We start from the raw sequence: 22,242 nt of genomic DNA, 5'->3' as shown, positions 1-22,242 counted from the left end.
AATGGTTTAGGGATACAGCTAGTCGTTGGTTCACAACTTCATGTGATTTAGAATAAGATTTATCCTTATTCAGGCTTATCCCAATAGCCTTATTCTTTTTATCAACCTCTTGATCAAGAATGTCAGAAGTTAAGTCTGATTGCACCCATCGGATCATGGTAAGATCGTCTAGTAGCATTGTCTGGTTAGTGTCTGCAAGAACCATAAGTTATGATTAGCGTACTGTACGGTCCCTTCAACTCATATATCCCGATCGAATTTACAATCATTGGTCTATCGAGAATTGCGTTTGAATTCGATAACGATGTGTTGTATCATTGAGTAATAAAAGTGACATCATATGTGCTGATAGACATTTCTCTAAGACATATTTCTTGCTCTGGCCAAAGTGAAACGACCTCGATTTTTTTTATACTAAAGCATAAATCATAACTCAAAAATACCAAATAAATAAACTTACCATTTCTAACAATCATAATAATTTAACAATGTTAAATCTCAAATGCATAAAATGAATCCTAAATCATCAATTAACCAAAATTTAAAGCATATAATATCTTTAATAAAAATCCTTAACATAGATCTTTAAATCATTTATTTATCTAGCTAGTACGGAAACATAAAGGCCCTCGGGTGTGTACTACTTCACTCGATCCCCTCAATTGTCACCGTCTCCCATAAATCATCAAATCCAGCATCATACAAACCTAGTTAGTCTAAAGACTCAGCACGTTCTAAACATGGATAGCAAATAATACATATACAATCACATACATTAAAATCATATTTTTATTTAAAATAGCTTTTGAACATAAATAAACCATTTAAAATCATTTGAGCATAATTAAATAATAAATCGTAAAATCATTTTTATAACTTTAAGGATAAATAAATCCTTTAAAAATCATTTTAAAAATACATTTGGGCATAAATAAATCATTTTAAAAATAGCTTTAATCATAATCATCATATATCATAAAAATCCTTTTTATCATACGTTTTCAATCATATATCATTGCGGGTTAAGTTTGATCCTTGAAAGTGACTAGCTTTTATCCTTTGGTCGACTGCAGTCTTAGCTCCACATGGTCTATGGGGTTATGCACTAGGCTCCACCGTGGAAAATACGATCGTCGGGACTCCCTCGAGGGCCTTCTCCCATAGACGGGCTCTCTCTGGGACTTTTTCCCATAAATGGGCTCCCTCTGGAGCATTCTCCCGTATATGGGATCCCTTTGGGGCCTTTTCTCCTCACGACATCCCCACAAAATCATGTATCATATATCATATCGTTTGTCACAGTCAATTTTCATCCCTCAAAATATTTTTCCTTTTCCTTAAAAATCATAAAATAACACAACTTTCCAAAAATAGCTTTTTAAACAGTATAAATTGCATAACTTTATCATAAATCATAAAAAAACATATTATCATCAAAATCATCATTTTAAATCATATAATATCATTTAACATGCGTTATGATCCTTCAGGACGCTGCCAAGCGGTTTCGTATTTTCCTAAGTATAAAAAGACCGTTTTGCCCCTGTACGTAACAATTCTCGAATTTATCTTTTTCGCACTTTTAAAGACATGTGATTATTCTAAATAATTATTTAAGCTTAAATATAATTTTTCATAATTTTATAAAGCATAAAACTAGGCTTTTCAATTAATTCTTTAATTAACATTTCGTGAGGCGATAAAATCCCGGATAAATCCAAAACTTAATATTTTGATCCCAAATTTTAAACATAACATTTTTTATTATTTATTCTACCCTTTCAAGTCATTAGCCACACACCGTGGACCCATGGATTCAATTTTTGCCTTTTAATTTTCGTTTTTGACACATTATCGAACCACCCGAGCTATCTCTCAATTTACTCGAGCCACGCCCAAGCCACAATGAGCCAAACCTGAGCCAACCAATCTAGGAACCCTCTTGACCAAGCCCAAGCCCAAGCCCAAGCCCAAGCCCATGAACCTAGCTCTGGCTTGCTCAAACTCATCTGGACCTGACCCCCAAACCTGCGCTCAAGGAGATCCACACGCCTATAGGGTCCTAGCCCACTAGGACACTTCCAGCCGAGCCACCACCAAACCACCATGACCCAAATCGACCCTGGACCATGCCCAGACCTAGCCCAGCCCCTGGAACCCACGCACGAACCCCCCCGAACCAAGAACAAGCTGGGCGTTCTTCACCTTCATGCGCTTTTGGAGTTGTAGCCTACTAGGACTCTACCACAACAGCAGCCAGCGAGCCCAGCACACCCCAGCTGATCGAGCAAAACTTTCACTGTGAAATCCTTAATAAAAATATGGTTTTGTATGCTCAAAATTTATCGCAAGTGCACGATGTCAAGTAATAGTACAATTTACCGGAGTACGAGTATCGTTCCACTGAAGACTGTATTTAACAATTGTTATTTTCAGTTATTCAACATTTAGCAACGAAAATTGATTTGATTGTTTTAACACTACTATTCTTAAGCAAATATGCAAATAAAAAGATTCAATAATTAACTGATAGAAGGTAATACCTAAAATGGTTGATTAAAATTCAATGAAAAGAAGGATTTGTTGGGAATATCGGTGCACCTACCCCTCGTTAATTAATTAATTCGTTCGATATTGATTTATGCTTCCGACAGGATTTCCTATTCAATTGAACACACTCTCTCGAGCTATGTCAAACTAATTCGACTCAATGAAGTAATTAAATGTCTTTAATTATTTATCAAGAGTGAATCGCATGTCGATCTGTGAAATCCCCTAGTTTTCGACCCTTAGGACTATGACTATCGGCTCGTATCCAATTTCATATATCTATATAAATTGTATATTCACGGATTATACTACTCGTTCCTATCACAAGTTATTCTTTCGAACTCACTCACGATATAAAATTTGTTATTAAAGTTAGCTACGCTTTAACAACACGCTAAAACAATAGTATAATCAAGAACAAATCGACAATCGAAATAAAGATTAACTAAATCAAAGTCTGGGGTAGGATCCCCTTAATTCCCAACAAATATTAAAAAGTTAGCTACTAGAATTCATAGTAAAATAGACCCAACAATGTTTAAAAGATAAAAACTAAGTTAGAAATACTATAATTGACGAAAAACGCGAAGAAAGGTGCCCAGAAAGTGTCGAATCTTCAACTCCAAGTTTTTTTTCCTCTCCAATCCTTGTTGGTTGCTGCAATATGTCTCAATACTCCTCCAAATCTCGTGCCTCCCCTTCCCTTATCAGCCACACTCCCAAAATAAGGTAAAGAATCGGCTGCCAAATCTTGCCCAAAATTAGGTGGCGCTCGGGCGGTAAAGAATTACCGCTCGAGCGCCACACTCTCTGTAAAACACTTGGGGAGTGCGACTTTCGGCGCTCGGGCGGTAGAAAATTACCGCTCGAGCGCTACATCTTCTGTAACTTTTCTTTGTGGATTACTTCTCGTGCTCGGGCGGTAAAGAATTACCGCTCGCGCGCCGTCTCTTCTGTCCATTGTCTTCTTGCTGGTACACTTTGCTCCGATTTCCGTTTTCCGGCCAGTTTACCTGCAAATTCGTTACGCCCAGGTGAGAAATGATCAAATGCAACTGCTTACTCTAAAATGAACAAAATTCAAGTGAAATATACGCGTGCACAATACAAACGCACACAAACTAATGCAATAAAACACGTAAAAACCACACCTATCAACCCCCTCATACTAACCTTTTGCTTGCCCTCAAACAAAATAGGTTACCAACCACAACCAAGATACGAAAACCAAAACACAATAGTGAAAGTACTAAAACAACTAAACCGATGGTGAAACAGCACTGACATTCACGCCTCAGCGGGCTTTCTGAACAACATCCTATTAGTCATTTACAGCATCCATTAACACCCTTCTCATAGCACCTTGTAGCATTTTGACGCGAATATAAAATGTCGTCGTGTGTGTGTGCTGTGGGTTTTACTAGCTTGTGCTTCAGACAGTTTTATTCGCGAATCGTGTGAGTCACCAAATCAACAGTTCAACACAAGTTTTTCTATCCTGCGTTCTGTTTTTACTCGTGACCAACCAGTAAACACAAAGCGGTATAATTTCATAGTTGTACAACAGGAATTAGGGAGTCCATATCCATGAGTTTTAAAACGGCTCAACAAGATGGGGAGTACACAGATCATTTTCATTATGCACTTGTCAGAATATTTATCTGACATTCCTCAACGCCTTACATCTCCATCTTTTTAGCCTTGGGATAGGATTTCATCCCTTTTTGGCTCCCCCACACCTTACATCCCTTTTTTTTTTAGTGCATAATTTTCTCATGTGTACTCCATAGCTTCTGAATATAAGGTGTTTGCATTTAAATGACCTAGGGATGGCTTTTTGGGTTCTATGCACAATTGGACAAAGAGGATTTGAGGTATGCTTTGGTTATCTACTCGAGTTAATGCTACCGGTTGGTCACTCCTGTCAACAGAAATTCATTCAAGTGCAACTCGCATATCATGTTTCTTTCAGTTTCCCCCACAGATATTTTAAACTCACTGTCATTCACATTACTACCAAAACCCACTTTATGTGCGTATAAAATAAACATTTCAATTCACCGGGGGATGTATAACGAGTGATAAGACTAAGCAACATGCAGTTTATTTGTCCCACAATCATCATTGGCTACCAATTTACTAGTTTCACCATCCATGGACACTCATGCACGACAACAAATACGAATACGAGAAAGACGACCCCCTCATACTAAAAATGTGCAATGTCCCCATTGCACAAAAGACTCAAAACACAGAAATGCAACCACGAATGCAGACTCATAAACATAAGAGCTAACATGCCAGACTGAAACAACGGTAAGAAAGAAAATAGAAAGCGGTAAAGAAATAAAAGTGCAAAGAAGGGGAAACAGTAAACTCCCCTAATCAAGGCTCCTCGTCGTCGTGTTCTGGTGGTGGCATTTTGGATGCATTCCCCTGATGAAGATAGTCAAACTGAAACTGATAGGGGGGAATGAACGGTGGACATGGTGGTATAGTCCCTGGGTCTATGCCTCCGTGGATGAGCATGGTGCGCATCATGGAGTCGAGATGTGCAAGATGGGTCGCCACGTTGTTGTTGACCTGCTCTTGGTGAGCCATGAAAGCCAGACTCTCATCCATTTTCCCGTTCTGAGTGCGCCTGCGGGGCTGTGGGCGACGAGGGACAGCCGCGCTGGATCCATCGGCTTCCTCCGCCTGAGTGGGGAAGTCCACCCGTCGTTTTGCCCTTTTTCGCTGTTCATCTTCCTGACAAATTGGCTTCATCGGTTGAAGCCACTCCTCGTTGTCCCGGAAGTTTACCCCTGCTTGTGCACACAATTCGGATATGATGGTCGGAAAGAAAAGACCAATGTGGCTGTTGTGAGCACTCAACATGATCTGAGAAGCTATAAGTTTGCCCACATTTATGTCGTATCCTTGGGTCAAAGCAAAAAGTAGCACCGCTCGTTCCTTTTGCACCTCGCTCTTATGCGAGACTGGCATCATCCTACGGGCCACACACAAATACCACAGGGCAGTGTTAGCTTTCAAGTATTTCTCGTCAAAACAGCTTGGCGGTCCGCCCAACGGTTTCCACATCGCACCCGGGTGGCATAGAGTTTCGATAATCAAGTTGTAGTCGGGAGCAACCACCAACGCCTGGAAGTTAGATTCATCGACCTCGGCCATTTCTAAGAGGGAGTTAATCGTGGCAGAATCAAACGGCACAAGCCTTCCTCTAACAAATTCCCTACTATCAGTTCGTTCACGGGCATTAGCATTAGAATTCCCTAACCACGGACACCACAGCCGCCTTAGGTGGCTCAATAAATTTTTCCCATCCTCTTCTTTCCAAGTCCACAAGAGTTGGCATGTATCTATCGTCAAAGGTACGACGAAATCCTCTTTCGGCAATGGGGTTTCTATGTATTCTAGCATGGTCATATCTGTCCCTAGCCGCCGCATTCACAAAGCGTGTTCTATCAAACGAGGAGGAAAAGGAAGAACCGGGAGTACCTTTCAATTTCTTTGGTGCCATAGTGGTGTTGACGGAGATTGTGCCTTGAATCGGAGAAGATGATCGGAGTGATGAATATTCTTGTTTCCCTACGAAGATTGTTCCACCGTGCCGAGGATTTGAGTAAGGACTGAAACTCCTGCACAGGAAAATTGAAAAGGGGGTGAGAGGAGTTCGGGATTTGGGGAGAAATTTTCGCAGAATGAAAAAAAGGAAAAGGTTTTCGCGTTATTATCTGCAGGCGCGCCCGAGCGGTAGAAAATTACCGCTCGAGCGCCAGGTTCTCTGGAATTATTTTCGCGAAATGAATGGCCGCGCTCGAGCGGTAAAATATTACCGCCCGAGCGCCGAGCTCTCTGGAAAATTCACACCCAACACCTTTNTACAGTTGAGAGCTAGACTGTCGGCCGATCTCAGTTTGAATTGTCTTGGAACCGGGTGATTCCAAGTTGTGGCTCCATTATGCCACCCACGTAGTGCTTCAGTCGCTGGGCATTGACCATGAATGTCCCATCCTTCCCATCGTGCAGTTCCACGGCTCCCGACGGGTATACTTTAGTGATCACGAATGGTCCAGACCATCGTGACTTCAATTTTCTAGGAAACAGTCGCAATCGGGAGTTGTAGAGTAGAACATTGTCCCCTTCCTTGAATTCCCTCTCGATGATCCGCTTATCATGGGCCTTCTTCGTCTTCTCCTTGTATGACAGTGCAAGATCATATGCCAGGTTCCGGAATTCCTCTAACTGATCTAGTTGCAGCAGACGTCGTTCACCTGCGTCAGTAAAATTAAAGTTCAATGCTTTTGTGGCCCAATACGCTCGATGCTCCAACTCTACAGGTAAATGACATGCTTTACCAAACAACAACCTATATGGTGTAGTGCCTATATGTGTTTTAAAAGCAGTCTTATATGCCCAAAGAGCATCATCTAACCTCACCGACCAATCTTTCCTACTGACACCCACCACTTTTTCCGAAATTCGCTTGATTTTTCGATTAGACACCTCAACTTGACCACTTGTCTGGGGTGATAGGGGGTAGAGATCTTGTGTGTGACACCGTATTTGCTCAAGAGTTTTTCAAATAATTTGTTGCAGAAATGAGTGCCACCATCACTAATGATTGCTCTCGGTGTTCCAAATCTGTTAAAAATATTTTTCTTCAAAAATTTCAAAACCACCTGAGCATCATTAGTGGCATATGCTTCTGCCTCTACCCATTTAGACACATAGTCAACCGCCACCAAAATATATTTTTTCGTGAATGAACTGGGAAACGGTCCCATGAAGTCTATCCCCCACACATCAAAAACCTCACACTCAATGATGTTATTCAATGGCATTGCATGACGGTTAGAGATGTTACCTGTCCGCTGGCATTTATCACAGGCTAGCACATAAGAACGAGCATCTTTAAATAGGGTTGGCCAATAAAAGCCACATTCGAGTACCTTAGATGCCGTCCTTGTTGGTCCGAAGTGACCACCTACCTCACGGTCATGACAATGATTGAGAATTTGCCCAAACTCCTCCTCTGCAACACACCTTCTTATCATAGAATCTGCACAAATCTTAAACAAAAACGGTTCCTCCCAGAAATAATATTTCACGTCAGAGAAGAATTTCTTTCGTTGGTGAAATGATAGATTTGGTGGTGGTGTGCCTGTGACAAGAAAGTTAGCGAAATTCGCATAACAAGGATAGTGTCTCACCTCAAATAGTTGCTCATCAGGAAACCAATCATTTATAGCATGATCTACACTGTCATTACTAATCAGCTCCAACCTAGACAGGTTATCCGCCACAACGTTCTCGACACCCTTCTTATCTTTTATTTCTAAATCAAATTCTTGTAACAGTAAAATCCATCGAAGAAGGCGTGGCTTTGCATCTTTTTTAGCAAGTAAATATTTAAGTGCAGAGTGGTCGGTGTAAACAATGACTTTGGACATAACAAGATATGAGTGAAATTTGTCAAGAGTAAATACTACTGCAAGTAATTCCTTTCGCATAATTCAATTGAGCCTCATCTAAGGTCTTACTTGCGTAGTAGATTGTATGAAATACCTTGTTTTGCAGCTGGCCAAGCACAGCTCCCACCGCAGTATCACTGGCATGGCACATGACCTCGAATGGTAGATCCCAATCTGGAGCCACCAAGACAGGAGCCGTCACCAAGCGCTCCGTCAAATCCTCGTATGCCTGTAAACAGTCAGAATTAAAATCAAAGGGCATATCTTTCATAAGTAAGGAAGATAGAGGTTTGGCAATTTTAGAAAAAGCTTTGATAAAACGCCGATAAAAATCGGCGTGGCCTAGAAAACTTCTAACTCCCTTTATGGATGTCGGAGGTGGTAAGTTCTTGATAACTTCGACTTTTGCCTTATCCACCTCTATTCCATGCTCCGATATCTTGTGCCCTAATACTATCCCTTCTTGCACCATAAAATGGCACTTCTCCCAATTCAGTACCAAATTCGTCTCCTAGCATCTCATCAACACCACCTTCAAATTCTGCAAACAGTTATCGAAAGAAGGGCCAAAAATCGAGAAGTCATCCATAAAAATTTCAAGGAAAGTTTCTATCATGTCATGAAATATAGCGGTCATGCATCGTTGAAAAGTGGCAGGGGCATTACAAAAGCCAAAAGGCATCCATCTAAAAGCAAAAGTGCCATAAGGACAAGTGAAAGTGGTTTTCTCTTGGTCCTCAGGAGCAATCATGATTTGGTTATACCCCGAACACCCATCTAGAAAACAGTAAAACTCATGACCCGCTAACCTCTCTATCATTTGATCAATGAAGGGCAGTGGAAAGTGATCTTTACGGGTAGCATCATTTAATTTCCTATAATCGATGCACACACGCCATCCCATAACTGTCCTAGTGGGTATCAATTCATTTTTTCATTGGTGATCACAGTAATCCCACCTTTTTTCGTCACACATTGAACAGGACTTACCCATGCACTATCAGATATAGGATAGATATTACCTGCATCAAGGAGTTTGATCGTTTCTGCTTTTACTATCTCTTGCATCTTTGGATTTAATCTTCTCTGAGGTTGCACAAGAGGCGAGTATTTATCTTCCATCAAGATCTTGTGCATGCAGACTGATGGATTGATTCCTTTGATATCCGCCACCTTCCACGCAAAAGCACTCTTGTGTGATTTCAAAACTTCCAACAGTTTGTCCTCCATCCCCTCTGTCAAAGCAGTAGAAATAATGACAGGTAAAGTGTTATTCTCACCTAAGTATCCGTACTTTAGGTGTGGAGGCAATGATTTGAGCTCAAGCGTCGGTGGCTCCTCCAGGCTAGACTTCTGAGGGAGCAAGTCTCTTCGATCTCCCAAATCTTCTAATCTCATCCTTATTGGCCTCTTCCATGGCTGGTTGGCATTGAGTTATGCCACTATTTCGGCTTTCTCTGCATCCAATTCATCTTCTCCCATCTCGGTAGTAAGAGTGGCCTCCAAAGGGTCCCTAAGAGCATCCTGCACATAATTAGACACAAAAGCATCAAACACATCAATTCTATAACAACTATCAGAATGCAGTGTGTGCTTAAGTGCATTAAAAACGTCAAAAGTAATCTCATTTTCTCCCACTCTCAATCTTAACTTCCCTTCCTGCACATCAATCAGAGCCTTGCCAGCTGCAAGGAACGGTCTCCCCAAAATTAGAGGCATCTCCATATCCTCCTCCGTGTCGAGCACCACAAAATCTGCAGGAAAGATAAATTTGTCCACCTTAACTACCACATCCTCAATCACTCCTCTTGGATACTTGACAGATCTGTCAGCCAGTTGTAAAGACATCCTTGTCGGCTTAGGTTCTCCCAATCCAAGTTTCCTGAACACAGAAAAAGGCATGAGGTTAATACTTGCACTAAGATCACATAACACTTTATGAAAAACAACATCACTAATCATGCAAGGAATAGAAAAACACCCTGGATCTTTGAGTTTCGGTGGGATCTTGTTTTGCACCAAAGCAGAGCACTTTTCGGTTAGATTCACTGTCATGTGATCCTCCAATTTCCTCTTGTTTGCTAAGATGTCTTTTAAAAATTTATCGTAACTCGGCATTTGCATCAAAGCATCGGCAAAAGGAATATTAATATGCAATTTTTTAAATATCTCAAGAAACTTACCGAATTGCGCATCCAGTTTGGCCTTTTTTAATGCTGCAGGAAACGGATGAGGTATAACAATTTTAGGTTGTGCAGTGGGTGTTGGTGTAGTGTTAAAAGACTTACCTTTAGATGTCTCAGTCAGTTCATCTGGCACTTGATTTTTTCCTTTTTCTCTCGACTCTAAAATTTTCCCACTCTTCACCTCGATGGCCTTCACTTGCTCTTTTGGATTTGTTTCTGTGTTACTTGGCAAGGTGCCCGGCTCTCTACTTGCTATCATCTTGGCCAACTCTCCACTTTGCTTCTCGAGCCCTTTTATCGATGCATCTTGGTTTTGAAGTCTAGTTTCAGTGGATGAAATAAACTTAGACATCATTTGCTCCAGGTTGGACTTTTCTTCTCTAGGAGGATCAGATCTGTACATCGGTTGTTTTCCATATGGTTGTCCTCCCTGTGGTCGATTCTGACTGTTTTGGCCACCCCATGAGAAGTTGGGATGTTGCCTCCATCCAGGATTGTATGTATTCGAATAAGGGTCATTCCTTGGACGGTTGTCGAGTCCTATTTTATTGACCGGTGCCTCGTTTTGCACATAAAATGGATTGTCATCATGACAGTCGTTCACAAAATGTTCACCTCCACACTTTTCACATAATATCTCTTGAAGACGCATAGATGTGCCACCCATGTTCAAGCCATCTAGTTTCCTGTTCAACACGTCAAGTTGTGCAGTAATGGCTGAAAAATCAGTTACCTGATGAACTCTTGTACTTCTCCGCTGGTTGTTCCTTTTAGATTGAGGATGATAACTGCTAGCAGCCATTTCCTCCAACAACTCATATCCTTCTTCCGCAGTTTTTCTCAACAAGTCCCACAAGCAGCAGCATCTATCATAGTACGGTTAGGCGTAAGCAAACCATAGTAAAAAGTTTGAACAACTAACCCAAGTGGTAATTCGTGATGTGGGCATCTTCGTAGTAGATCCTTGAAGCGTTCCCATGCCTAATATAAAGACTCCTGGTTGAATTGAGCAAATGTTGTAATGTCTGCCCGCAGCTTCATGGTCTTTGATGGAGGAAAGTATTTAATGAGAAATGCTTTTGCCATGTCTTCCCATGTAGTGATCGAACCTACAGGCAAACAATTTAACCATGCTTTAGCTTTATCACGTAAAGAGAAAGGAAACAAACGCAATCTAACAGCATAATCAGAAACTCCATTGAATTTAAAAGTATCGCAAATTTCAAGAAAATCTGCAATGTGCGTGTTTGGGTCATCTACTGCAGTTCCTCCAAATTGGACTGTGTTCTGAATCATCTGGATTATAGCTGGCTTGATTTCAAAGTGATTTGCCCGCACAATAGGCCTCACAATGCTAGGGCGTGCACCCTCCAAAGAAGGCTGGGCATACTCTAGCATCGGTATGCGGCGTGGCATCTCAACTTGTCTATCTTCACGCTGTTTCTCCTCACGTTCTTGCTCGTGTCTCTCCATCAGTTCTTTAAGTCTCTGTTGTTGTCTTCGCCTGCGGTAAGTTCTTTCAATTTCAGGATCAAACTCAAGCTCCACGTCAAGTGACTTTGGCATGCACTAGACAAGATATCTGGAATAAAATATGGAGTGTTAGCTCAAGAGAAATAAAGTAATGCTAAAGAAAATAACTAAAAATAAAATTGTAGATTGACAGTCCCCGGCAACGGCGCCAAAAACTTGATCGAGCAAAACTTGCACTGTGAAATCCTTAATAAAAATATGGTTTTGTATGCTCAAAATTTATCGCAAGTGCACGATGTCAAGTAATAGTATAATGTACCGGAGTACGAGTATCGTTCCACTGAAGACTGTATTTAACAATTGTTATTTTTAGTTATTGAACATTTAGCAACGAAAATTGATTTGATTGTTTTAACACTACTATTCTTAAGCAAATATGCAAATAAAAAGATTCAATAATTAACTGATGGAAGGTAATATCTAAAATGGTTGATTAAAATTCAATGAAAAGAAGGATTTGTTGGGAATATCGGTTCACCTACCCCTCGTTAATTAATTAATTCGTTCGATATTGATTTACGCTTCCGACAGGATTTCCTATTCAATTGAACACACTCTCTCGAGCTATGCCAAACTAATTCGACTCAATGAAGTAATTAAATGTCTTTAATTATTTATCAAGAGTGAATCGCATGTCGATCTGTGAAATCCCCTAGTTTTCGACCCTTAGGACTATGACTATCGGCGCGTATCCAATTTCATATATCTATGTAAATTGTAGATCCACGGATTATACTACTCGTTCTTATCACAAGTTATTCTTTCGAACTCACTCACGATATAAAATTTGTTATTAAAGTTAGCTACGCTTTATCAACACGCTAAAACAATAGTATAATCAAGAACAAATCGACAATCGAAATAAAGATTAACTAAATCAAAGTCTGGGATAGGATCCCCTTAATTCCCAACAAATATTAAAAAGTTAGCTACTAGAATTCATAGTAAAATAGTCACAACAATGTTTAAAAGATAAAAACTAAGTTAGAAATATTAGAATTGACGAAAAACGCGAAGAACGGTGCCAAGAAAGTGTCGAATCTTCAACTCCAAGTTTTTTTTTCCTCTCCAATCCTTGTTGGTTGCTGCAATATGTCTCAATAATCCTCCAAATCTCGTGCCTCCCCTTCCCTTATCAGCCACACTCCCAAAATAAGGTAAAGAATCGGCTGCCAAATCTTGCCAAAATTAGGTGGCGCTCGGGCGGTAAAGAATTACCGCTCGAGCGCCACATCTTCTGTAACTTTTCTTTGTGGATTACTTCTCGCGCTCGGGTGGTAAAGAATTACCGCTCGAGCGCCGTCTCTTCTGTCCATTGTCTTCTTGCTGGTACACTTTGCTCCGATTTCTGTTTTCCGGCCAGTTTACCTGCAAATTCGTTACGCCCAGGTGAGAAATGATCAAATGCAACTGCTTACTCTAAAATGAAAAAAATGCACGTGAAATATACGCGTGCACAATACAAACGCACACAAACTATTGCAATAAAACACGTAAAAACCACACCTATCACCAGCCATCCCTAGACCTCGCACAGACCAGAGCCACCCCCAGCCCGTGCCCCTGAACCACGCAGCAATACACCGCATCAGCAGCACCGCGCAAGCCTCTCTCAACGCGATGGAGTCTCCTTCTCGCGTTGGACTCCTCGCCTGAACCATGCTTGTCTTCAAGCATACAAGAATCGATCCATTATCTCAACTCTTTATCGTCTTTCTGCTTCATTTACTTGTCCGTAAAATATTTTTTCATGCACCAAAGCAATTTAGTTGTTAAGCATCTAACTTACCGACATCATGAACAATTGCTTCCATCCGAATGTGTAGAAATAAAAAATGCATAAGGTCAAATTGCTCCTCACAGGATTCGTTCATTTCACTCATAAGTGTCTAGGTATATATCAAGAAGCTCTCATGTCAAAACACTGGAAATTTTTACCATAAGCTTGCAAATATATCACATCCTCCACCAAATGAATGAATTCAAATGCAAAAACAAGGGCTATAACTGGATTGTACTGTGGCTAGAGGTAAGGTAGGAAAAAAGTAACAATGGTTTATGGAACTGAAGAACACATACACACTTTCCACAACGACAATTGTATCCAGCTAACAATAACATTTTCAATCTTATTATCACATCCAAGAGCATTTTTTCTTCATTGCTCTTATTTTCCTTATCATTCCCCTTCTTTTTTTTCTTTTTCATATATATATATATATTTTCTCTTTTTCCTTTTTTTTTTGCACAAGGAGTTTTTTTTTGAAACAACGACTTCGAGCATGAATCATTCGATCTTAAAAATTTTCATTTTCTTGGCTCAAAGTGATGCTAAATGCGAAAAGTTTGTATGATTCTCCAGTTCAAGGTTCAAATAGAGGAATAACCAACAAAAGGGATTTATCATGGCTTGTAACATGGTTATTTTCCAACGAATAGGCTCAGGCGTGAACTTGGCTCACTAAGGGTAAATGAATCAGGGTAGGCTCAAAAGAACGGCACTGATAATGCGAAAGAAAACGGTTTGAACCTAATGCCCTTTACTTTGTTTATGCCTCTAATCCATCACAAGGTGTCAGCAAAGACATGTATAACAATGCAAGTTCTAGAAAAATTAACAATGCATGACCAACACACAATCAAATAAAATGGAGCATGATATAATGTTTGCTCACAGGCTCAAAGCTCACCAAAGAAAACTGTATGTGTGCTAGACCCTATACACTTATCATTTCAACACATCATCAAGAGCAACTACCCACAAATGTAGTAGTAAGAATGCAAAAACAGCTGCATACAAAGAAAACATCAGTTTTTTTCATAGACACGCATCAGAGGCATTCAAGATTCAAATGAGAGAGATAACGAATAAACACTAAATGCTTTATGGATCAAACAACTTCACTCTACCGTACTCTCTCTTTTTTTTTCCTTTTTTTTTTTTACTTTTCTTAAATTTTTTTTCAAATAGGCATGCAAAAAATAAGAAAAAAAATAGAAATTGAAACTAGAAATAAAGCTATATACCCCCTCCCACACCTAAATGTGACAATGTCCTCAATGACACAAAAAGTAGATGCTCAACACATAAAGTAAAAGAATGCAAAGGAAGTTAGAGAACTCCCCTGAAAATTGTTGGGTATCGTAGAGCAAAGCTTTCTATTGTTGTGACGGGAGAAATAGTTGATCGATGATGGAAGCTGCTAACAGAAGATGTGAAAGGGGTGAGAACAAATAAGATTAAATAAAATAAAAGTAAATTCTTTTTTTTTTTCAGAAATGGTTTCTTTATAAGGCGTGGTCACGCCTTGTAAAAAGACCTCTTCTGCACAAAAGTAACAATACTATAAATATTAAGAACAGAAATTTGGGTTTCCTCCCAAAAGCGCTTGATTTTTAGTCGTCAGCTTTACCCTCAGAAGCACTCATCAAAGAGCGGCTGACGCCCAAAGTAGGTGTCATATAACACCACATATGGGTCTTGGTTCCACGTGCCCTCAAGTTTGGCTTGATGTATGCAATCTAAGCTCGTCTCCTCAACAAAACATGACTTTAAATAATAGGCATGGGATGAGAATATCATCGTTGGATCTTGAAGAACAAAATCAGTTGAAATTGGCAATGGAGAATGTAAGGTCCAAAATTTAGACAACGTAATCCAACCGCATGCGAATCTAAGAAATTTGAAAATGAGTAATTCATTATTTTAATTGCTTAATTAATTATGTAATATACATGCTTACATGTTAATTATGATTTTATTATCATCATGCATAAAACTGTATTTTCAAGGATTATTCAAGTGACGATCGAGGAACGGGGACCGAGGGTTGAAAAACGTAAAATGTTTTTATTAAATAATTGTTTTTAATTATTTAAAATATGGTCGATGCTTTTTAGTATTTTTGAAAATAAAGGATTGTGAGGTGATTTTATACGCCGGGACGTAGATTTTATCGGTGTCGGTTTTTCAACAAAAATACGAACCTTTTGACAACCCGGCTATTAAATTCACGAACTATTTTTACCAAAACTATTTTAACACTTTATTTAAAACCTAATTAAAACTAATGGGCTTAATTTTGAGGCTTAATGGGCCTAAAGCCTAATTAGTAAGTAATTAGTATAAATAATGTATTTTAAAACCCCAAAACCTCACAAATTTCACTCCTAACTCATTAAGGATTCGGCCACCCTATTTTAAAAATCAGAAAACACTCCCCACCCTCTCTTATACACACACACACGGCACACACAAGTATCAACAAGGAAACTTTTGAAGGGTGTTGGTGATCAAGCCAAGGTTTTCATCCCGTTCTTCGTCGTCAACGGATATTTGTGCGTATACAACGCAAAGGCACGCCTAAATCTTTCTTTTCTCATCCATCATATCATAATATTGTTGTAAATTATTGGATGCATGAAGTACCTAACATATGTTTTCAGAATTTCAAATTTATGCACATGCAAGCTTCGGTTTTCATGAATTGTGATGCATTAAATTGTTCAAGCATGTTAGGGGGCTGCCACGATGTCTAGACGCGATTAGGGAAGGCACATACACGAGTTGTAATCCTACAAAACCCTTACAACCCTCGGCTAACTTTCATAGAATCAAGAACATGCAAGCCGAGAAGTTGCTGTCATGAGTTTAGGGGGTGCGGTCTTTGCATGGCAAGGGCTAGGGCTTGGTTGGTTTGTTCCAGGGACTAGCCAAGGTCATGAGGGAGTCTTGGAGAGAGTCCTAGCCAAGCTAGGACCCGCGCCAAGGGCTGGGAAAGAGTCCTAGCCGAGCTAGGACTCCACCCGAGAAAGTCGCGCAGATTGTTGCGCGTGGTTGTGCTGCTGCCAGGCGACGGGGGCTTGGGCTGGGGTTCTAGGGATGGTTCAAGCCGGTACACTAGAGTCGTAGGAGGGTGCACGAGGGATGGTTCAAGGGCTGGGCTCGTTGGTTCAGGGGTTGGGGCGCAACTTAGAGGCCTAGTGATACTAGGAGTCTCGGCCAGTTAGGTGCACTCTTGGGGAGTCTCGTTTTGGGTTTTGGGGCTGGTGTTTTGGTAAACTTAGGACCCACTAGTCTAGTTTAAGGTGTTGGGCAAGTTTTGGTTTGATTTTGTTTGGGGGTAACTCGTTAAAATCGAGAGTTGGCTCGGGGGTGAAAATTATGTGTCATTTAGGGTTTTTAAAATAAGGAAAAATTGGAAAAATGGCTCACGGGGGTCGAGTTGTGGTTCATAAGGGCTAAAATAATATAAAAAGACTAAATTTAGAATTTAGGAATTTTATATTAAAGTTTGGGATTTTCGGGATTAGAACACCGTCAAAACAATTAATTAAATATAAATAAAAAGTCTAATATTTATGCTAAATAAAATTATGGAAAAATTCATATAAGCTTAAATAAATATTTGGGACATGTTAGAGTCAAGAAATCAAGAAAAAAGTCAAATTCGAGAAATTGTACGTCTACGGGTAAAACGGTCTTTTTACACCTAAAAATTAGTAAAGGTCATGGCAGTGCCCTAAATGCTATTTTGATCATATTATGGTTATTTTTAAATGTATATGAGATGTTCATGATTTAAGTATGATTTTTAAATGTCCATGGGATTTTTATGATTTAAGGAAAAAATTTAAAAATAAATGTTAAATGATTGGTTTAAAAAAAAAAAAGAAAAAAAATGTAAAGGCTATTCATGATTTTTCTAAAGTAATGAGCATGAAAAATGTTGAAGGAAGTGAATTGATTGTGACTAATTCGTTAATGGTGGGGATATCGTGAGGGTTATGGTCCCAGTGGGAGCCCGACGATCGTGTTTCCATCATTGCGAATATGTGGTAACGGTCATGTGGTAACGGATTTGTGGTAACGGATTTGTGGTAAGGGTAAGAATGGGAATGTCGTGAGGGGAAAAGGCCCAGAGGGAGCCCATTTATGGGAAAAGGCCCCAGAGGGAACCCCGACGATCGTATTTCTATTCGAATCATGATAGGCCAAGGCTTAGTTGACCGGTGAGAGTGTTGCTGTTGTCCCCGCCACCCAGTATTGTGGTTACATGTAGATGGATCCATCGACTCTTATGATCATGATCAGGAAAGTCACAATTAACGATCTGAATTCAAAAAAAGAAAAGGAAAAAGGGAAAAGAAAAATGTTATGATCATGTTAAAATGTTTTTATGTCATGATAAGGAAAAAAATGAAAAAGAGTAAGATTTATTTATGCATGTCATGAAATGTTATTTTTACCTAAAAGTATTTTCACTGTTGCATGTGGTTTTATATGTATTATTTGTTATAAAGATTATGGTGTGTTGAGTCTTTAGACTCACTAGGTTTGATGGATGCAGGTGAGTTTGAGGGACGTCTTGACGGATGAACTGACTGGACTGAAGGTGCACACAACCCGAGGACCAGCGCTTCTACATATTTCCTCACGTATGACTTATGAATCATGATTTATAATTAAAGATTTTAAGACTAGTTATTTATGTTTTTGAGAGATTTTTGAGAGGTTTAGTATGTGTTATTCTTTTCAAATTATGTTTTTTTTAGGTTTGGTAAAACAAATTGACGATTTCATTTCTATGACTATTTCGTTGATGTTTCATTTTAAAGGGTAAAATATTTTATAAAAATATTTTCATGGGAGGAACGAAATTTAGGGGAAAAAAAAATCTCTAGTACTTTTAAAGAAATAAAAAGGGCAGGACGTTTAAGTTGGTATCAGAGCCAAGGGTCCTGTAAAGGGTTGTGCCACCATCAGCGCCGGAAAAATCAGTCGTCAAGCCTCAAATTGTAAGTATACAAGTTTTATATGATTATATGGTGTTACCTGCATTATGTCATGAATAAGGTGTTTACGTTACATGTTTATTAGATTCTTGAGTATTTATGCGTGCATGCTTAAACTGTTAAATGGGATAGGCTATGTCACATGATTAGAAAATTTAGATTTAAATGCATGATGGTTACGTTAAGAAATTTGGAAAACGTTCAGATAAAATGCCTCCTAGACGTGCCCCCGTTAATGGAAACCAAGCAGAGAACAGTGTGAATCAACAAGGAAACGTACCACCACCACCACCACTAGGGGATCCTGCTACTCGTGCATTAGAGGGTATGGCTCGTCTTTTCGAGCAACAGTTACAGTAGCAGCAGTTACAACAGCAACAGTTACAACAGCAGTTACAGCAGATGCAGCAGCAGCAGGCGACTAGGCCACAGCAGGATGTTTATGAGCAGTTCCGGAGGCTAGGGCCGAAGGAATTTGCTGACACTACCGATCCTTTTGCTGCAGAGGGTTGGATTCGTTAACTTGAGGTACATTTCCGCTATCTTGATATGGGAGATGCGGACCGGGTGAGGTGTACTACTTATCCGCTTAGGAACGACGCTTCTTTATGGTGGGAAGGAGTCGAGCTTGGTGTTGACCTTACTACACTCACTTGGGCACAGTTCAAGACAAAGTTCTATGAGAAATATTTCACTCCGGATGCTAGGAGCCGAATAAAGAGGGAGTTTATGGCCCTCCGTCAGGGTGATGCTACTGTTGCTGAGTTTGTGAAGAAATTTGATAGGGGTTGTCACTTTGTACCCCTTATTGCCAGGGATGCGGAAGAAAAGCTTAGACATTTTATGGTTGGCCTACGACCTACCATTCGGGATAAAGTTATGATGATGCGTCCGGAGAATTATGCTATGGCAGTTACTTATGCATATCAGGCTGAGCAGTCCTTGAGGGACATTGACTTTGAGATTCAGCGTAAGAGGCAGCACTATCAGAATAACAATCAACCCAACAAGAAGCCGAATACTGGTCCTCCTAGACCTCAAGGGCCCCAAACGCCCCAAGGTCAAGTCAAGAAGCCAGCGCCACCAAAGCCACAAAACCCTGGAGCACCAAAGCCTGCTGAAAGGCAACCATGCAAGGAGTGCAACCGTCTACATCTTGGCAAATGCGAATTGGGATCATTTAAATGTTTCTACTGCAAGGAGGCTGGTCACAAAGCTATAGATTGCCCAAAGAGGAAAGCGGCTACCACGGCACGAGGTTATGTTATAAATGCCGAGGAAGCTGAGGAAGAGACAGACACTACACTCATCACGGGTAACCTAGTCATTTAACATTTTTATATTGTTTATTATTGCATGAAATGTTAAATTGGATATTAGAATTGATTAGAGAAAAGGATGAACCTAGTGAAAATTAGATTGCACGTTCTACCTAGTTGGACTTAAGTTATGATTTTAGAAACCATAGAAAATGATTTGAATTTTGTGCCTTATTTTATGTGAAGGATGAAATGATTCCAAATAAAAAGTTTAGGTCCAAAATTAAAGAAGATCATAACTAAAGGATTTTTAGAGGAATTCGAATCATTGGGGGTTAAATGTGCAAATTTCGAAATTTTAAGGTCTAAAATACAATTTTCGATAATTAAGGGACCAAAATGCAAGTACCGAAAACTTAAGGGCCATAAATGTAATTTACGGGAACTTCAAAAGCTAAAATGAACAAGTTCAAAAATTTAAGGACTTAATTGCAATAATTTGAAAACATTGGGTCAATAATGCAAATTTCAATAGTTGAGGGACTAAAGTGCAATTTTTCCAAGATAGGTTTGAGTTCCACACAAATTCTTCATACAACTTTGGGAATTAATGATAGTAAATCCTTAAGATTCAACACAAAAAGATTTAAAAGACATTTTCACCGCAGGGAGGATTATCATTCAAGGTGTAGCAACCTATGCACTTTTAGACTCGGGAGCTACACATTCATTCATTTCTGAAACCTTCATCAAAAGACTGAATATTACTCCTCAAGATATGTGTTTGGGCTTCAAAGTTTCTATTCCATCCGGTGAACAAATGCTCACGTCTAAAATTGTCAAGAATCTGGAGCTTCGTTTATTCAAGGATGTTGTTCGGGCAGATCTTATTGTGCTTCCTATGCCCGAATTTGATATTATATTGGGGATGGATTGGCTATCAGTAAATGGAGCTTCGATTGATTTCCGTCAGCGATCGGTATCTATTAGGCCACCTAGTGGTAAATCTTTTGTTTTCGAGGCGGCAAGAAACAAGCAAATGCCGCACATTATCTCTTGTCTATGTGCGAGGAAGCTTATTAAACGTGGATGCCAAGCTTATTTAGCCTGTGTCACTACTGCACAGGAATCTATCAGTCAGAAATTAGAAGATGTTGACATTGTAAGGGATTTTCCTAGCGTCTTTCCTGAGGACGTTTCTGGTATTCCACATGATCGTGAAGTGGAATTCTCTATTGATCTTATGCCGGGCACCGTTCCTATATCTAAAGCACCTTATCGTCTAGCACCTGCTGAAATGAAAGAATTGAAAGATCAAATCCAAGAATCGCTAGATAAGGGTTTCATCCGCCCTAGTTATTCTCCATGAGGCGCACTGGTATTATTTGTGAAGAAGAAAGATGGTAGTATGCGTCTTTGCATCGATTATCGGGAACTTAACAAGGTCACTATCAAAAACAAATATCCACTGCCAAGAATTGAAGATTTATTTGATCAGTTGCAAGGAGCCGCGGTATTTTCAAAAATTGATCTGCGATCTGGATACCATCAATTAAAAGTGAAAGAGTCTGATGTGCACAAGACATCATTCCGTACTAGATATGGGCACTATGAGTTTATGGTCATGCCATTCGGTCTGACTAATGCACCAGCGATCTTCATGGATCTCATGAATCGCGTATTTCAGCCGTATCTGGATCAGTTTATTATTGTCTTCATTGATGATATATTGATTTATTCGAAGAACAAAGAGGAGCATAGTCGTCATTTGAGAACAGCACTGCAAGTACTACAAGACAGGAAGCTATATACAAAATTTAGTAAGTGCGAGTTTTGGCTCGATAGAGTGGCATTCTTAGGCCACATCATTTCTCGTAATGGCGTTGAAGTTGATCCAAGCAAAGTCGAGGCAGTGAAAGAGCGGCCAGTACCGAAGAGTGTTACCGAGATTCGCAGTTTCTTGGGATTAGCTGGCTATTATCGCAAGTTTATTTAGGGGTTCTCTTCTATTGCAGTACCTTTGACATCCTTGACCAAAAAGAATGCTAAGTTTATATGGGGATCAGAGTGTCAAGACAGTTTTGACAAGTTGAAGCAAGCCTTGATTTTAGCATCAGTCTTAGCTATGCCATCGGGGCAAGGGGATTATGTTCTTTATACCGACGCATCTAAACTTGGATTGGGCGCAATTCTGATGCAAAATGACCGAGTTATAGCCTATGCGTCGAGACAGCTGAAGATTCACGAGAAAAACTACCCCACTCATGATCTTGAGCTTGCAGCAGTAGTTTTTGCTTTGAAAATTTGGAGACACTACCTTTATGGGGAGAAATGTAAGATATTCACCGATCATAAAAGTTTGAAATACTTCTTCACCCAAAAAGAGCTGAATATGAGACAGCGCAGATGGCTTGAGCTAGTAAAAGATTATGATTGTGACATTAG

At 39.8% G+C, this 22,242-nt stretch overlaps 1 protein-coding gene and 1 non-coding gene across 2 annotated transcripts; one reads left to right on the top strand and one right to left on the bottom strand.

Annotated features, from left to right (window-relative positions):
* Window positions 1-9,458: 9,458 nt before the first annotated feature.
* On the bottom strand, window positions 9,459-11,012 carry LOC140959270 (uncharacterized). The gene is made up of 3 exons (XM_073417144.1): window positions 10,208-11,012; window positions 10,006-10,105; window positions 9,459-9,906 (listed from the first exon to the last, which is right to left on the bottom strand). The coding sequence occupies exons 1-3, from the start codon at window positions 11,010-11,012 to the stop codon at window positions 9,459-9,461; spliced, it is 1,353 nt and encodes a 450-aa protein (XP_073273245.1).
* A 129-nt stretch (window positions 11,013-11,141) lies between these two features.
* LOC140960627 (small nucleolar RNA R71) lies at window positions 11,142-11,247 on the top strand. The gene has a single exon (XR_012172227.1). It is a non-coding gene; the product is annotated as a small nucleolar RNA R71 (small nucleolar RNA).
* The last annotated feature ends 10,995 nt before the right edge of the window (window positions 11,248-22,242 follow it).

The sequence above is a fragment of the Primulina huaijiensis genome, chromosome 15 (assembly GCF_012295235.1).
Source record: "Primulina huaijiensis isolate GDHJ02 chromosome 15, ASM1229523v2, whole genome shotgun sequence".
Lineage (NCBI taxonomy): Eukaryota > Viridiplantae > Streptophyta > Magnoliopsida > Lamiales > Gesneriaceae > Primulina > Primulina huaijiensis.
The sequence above is the reverse complement of the archived record's forward strand: the minus strand, read 5'-3'. Positions and strand labels throughout refer to the sequence as shown.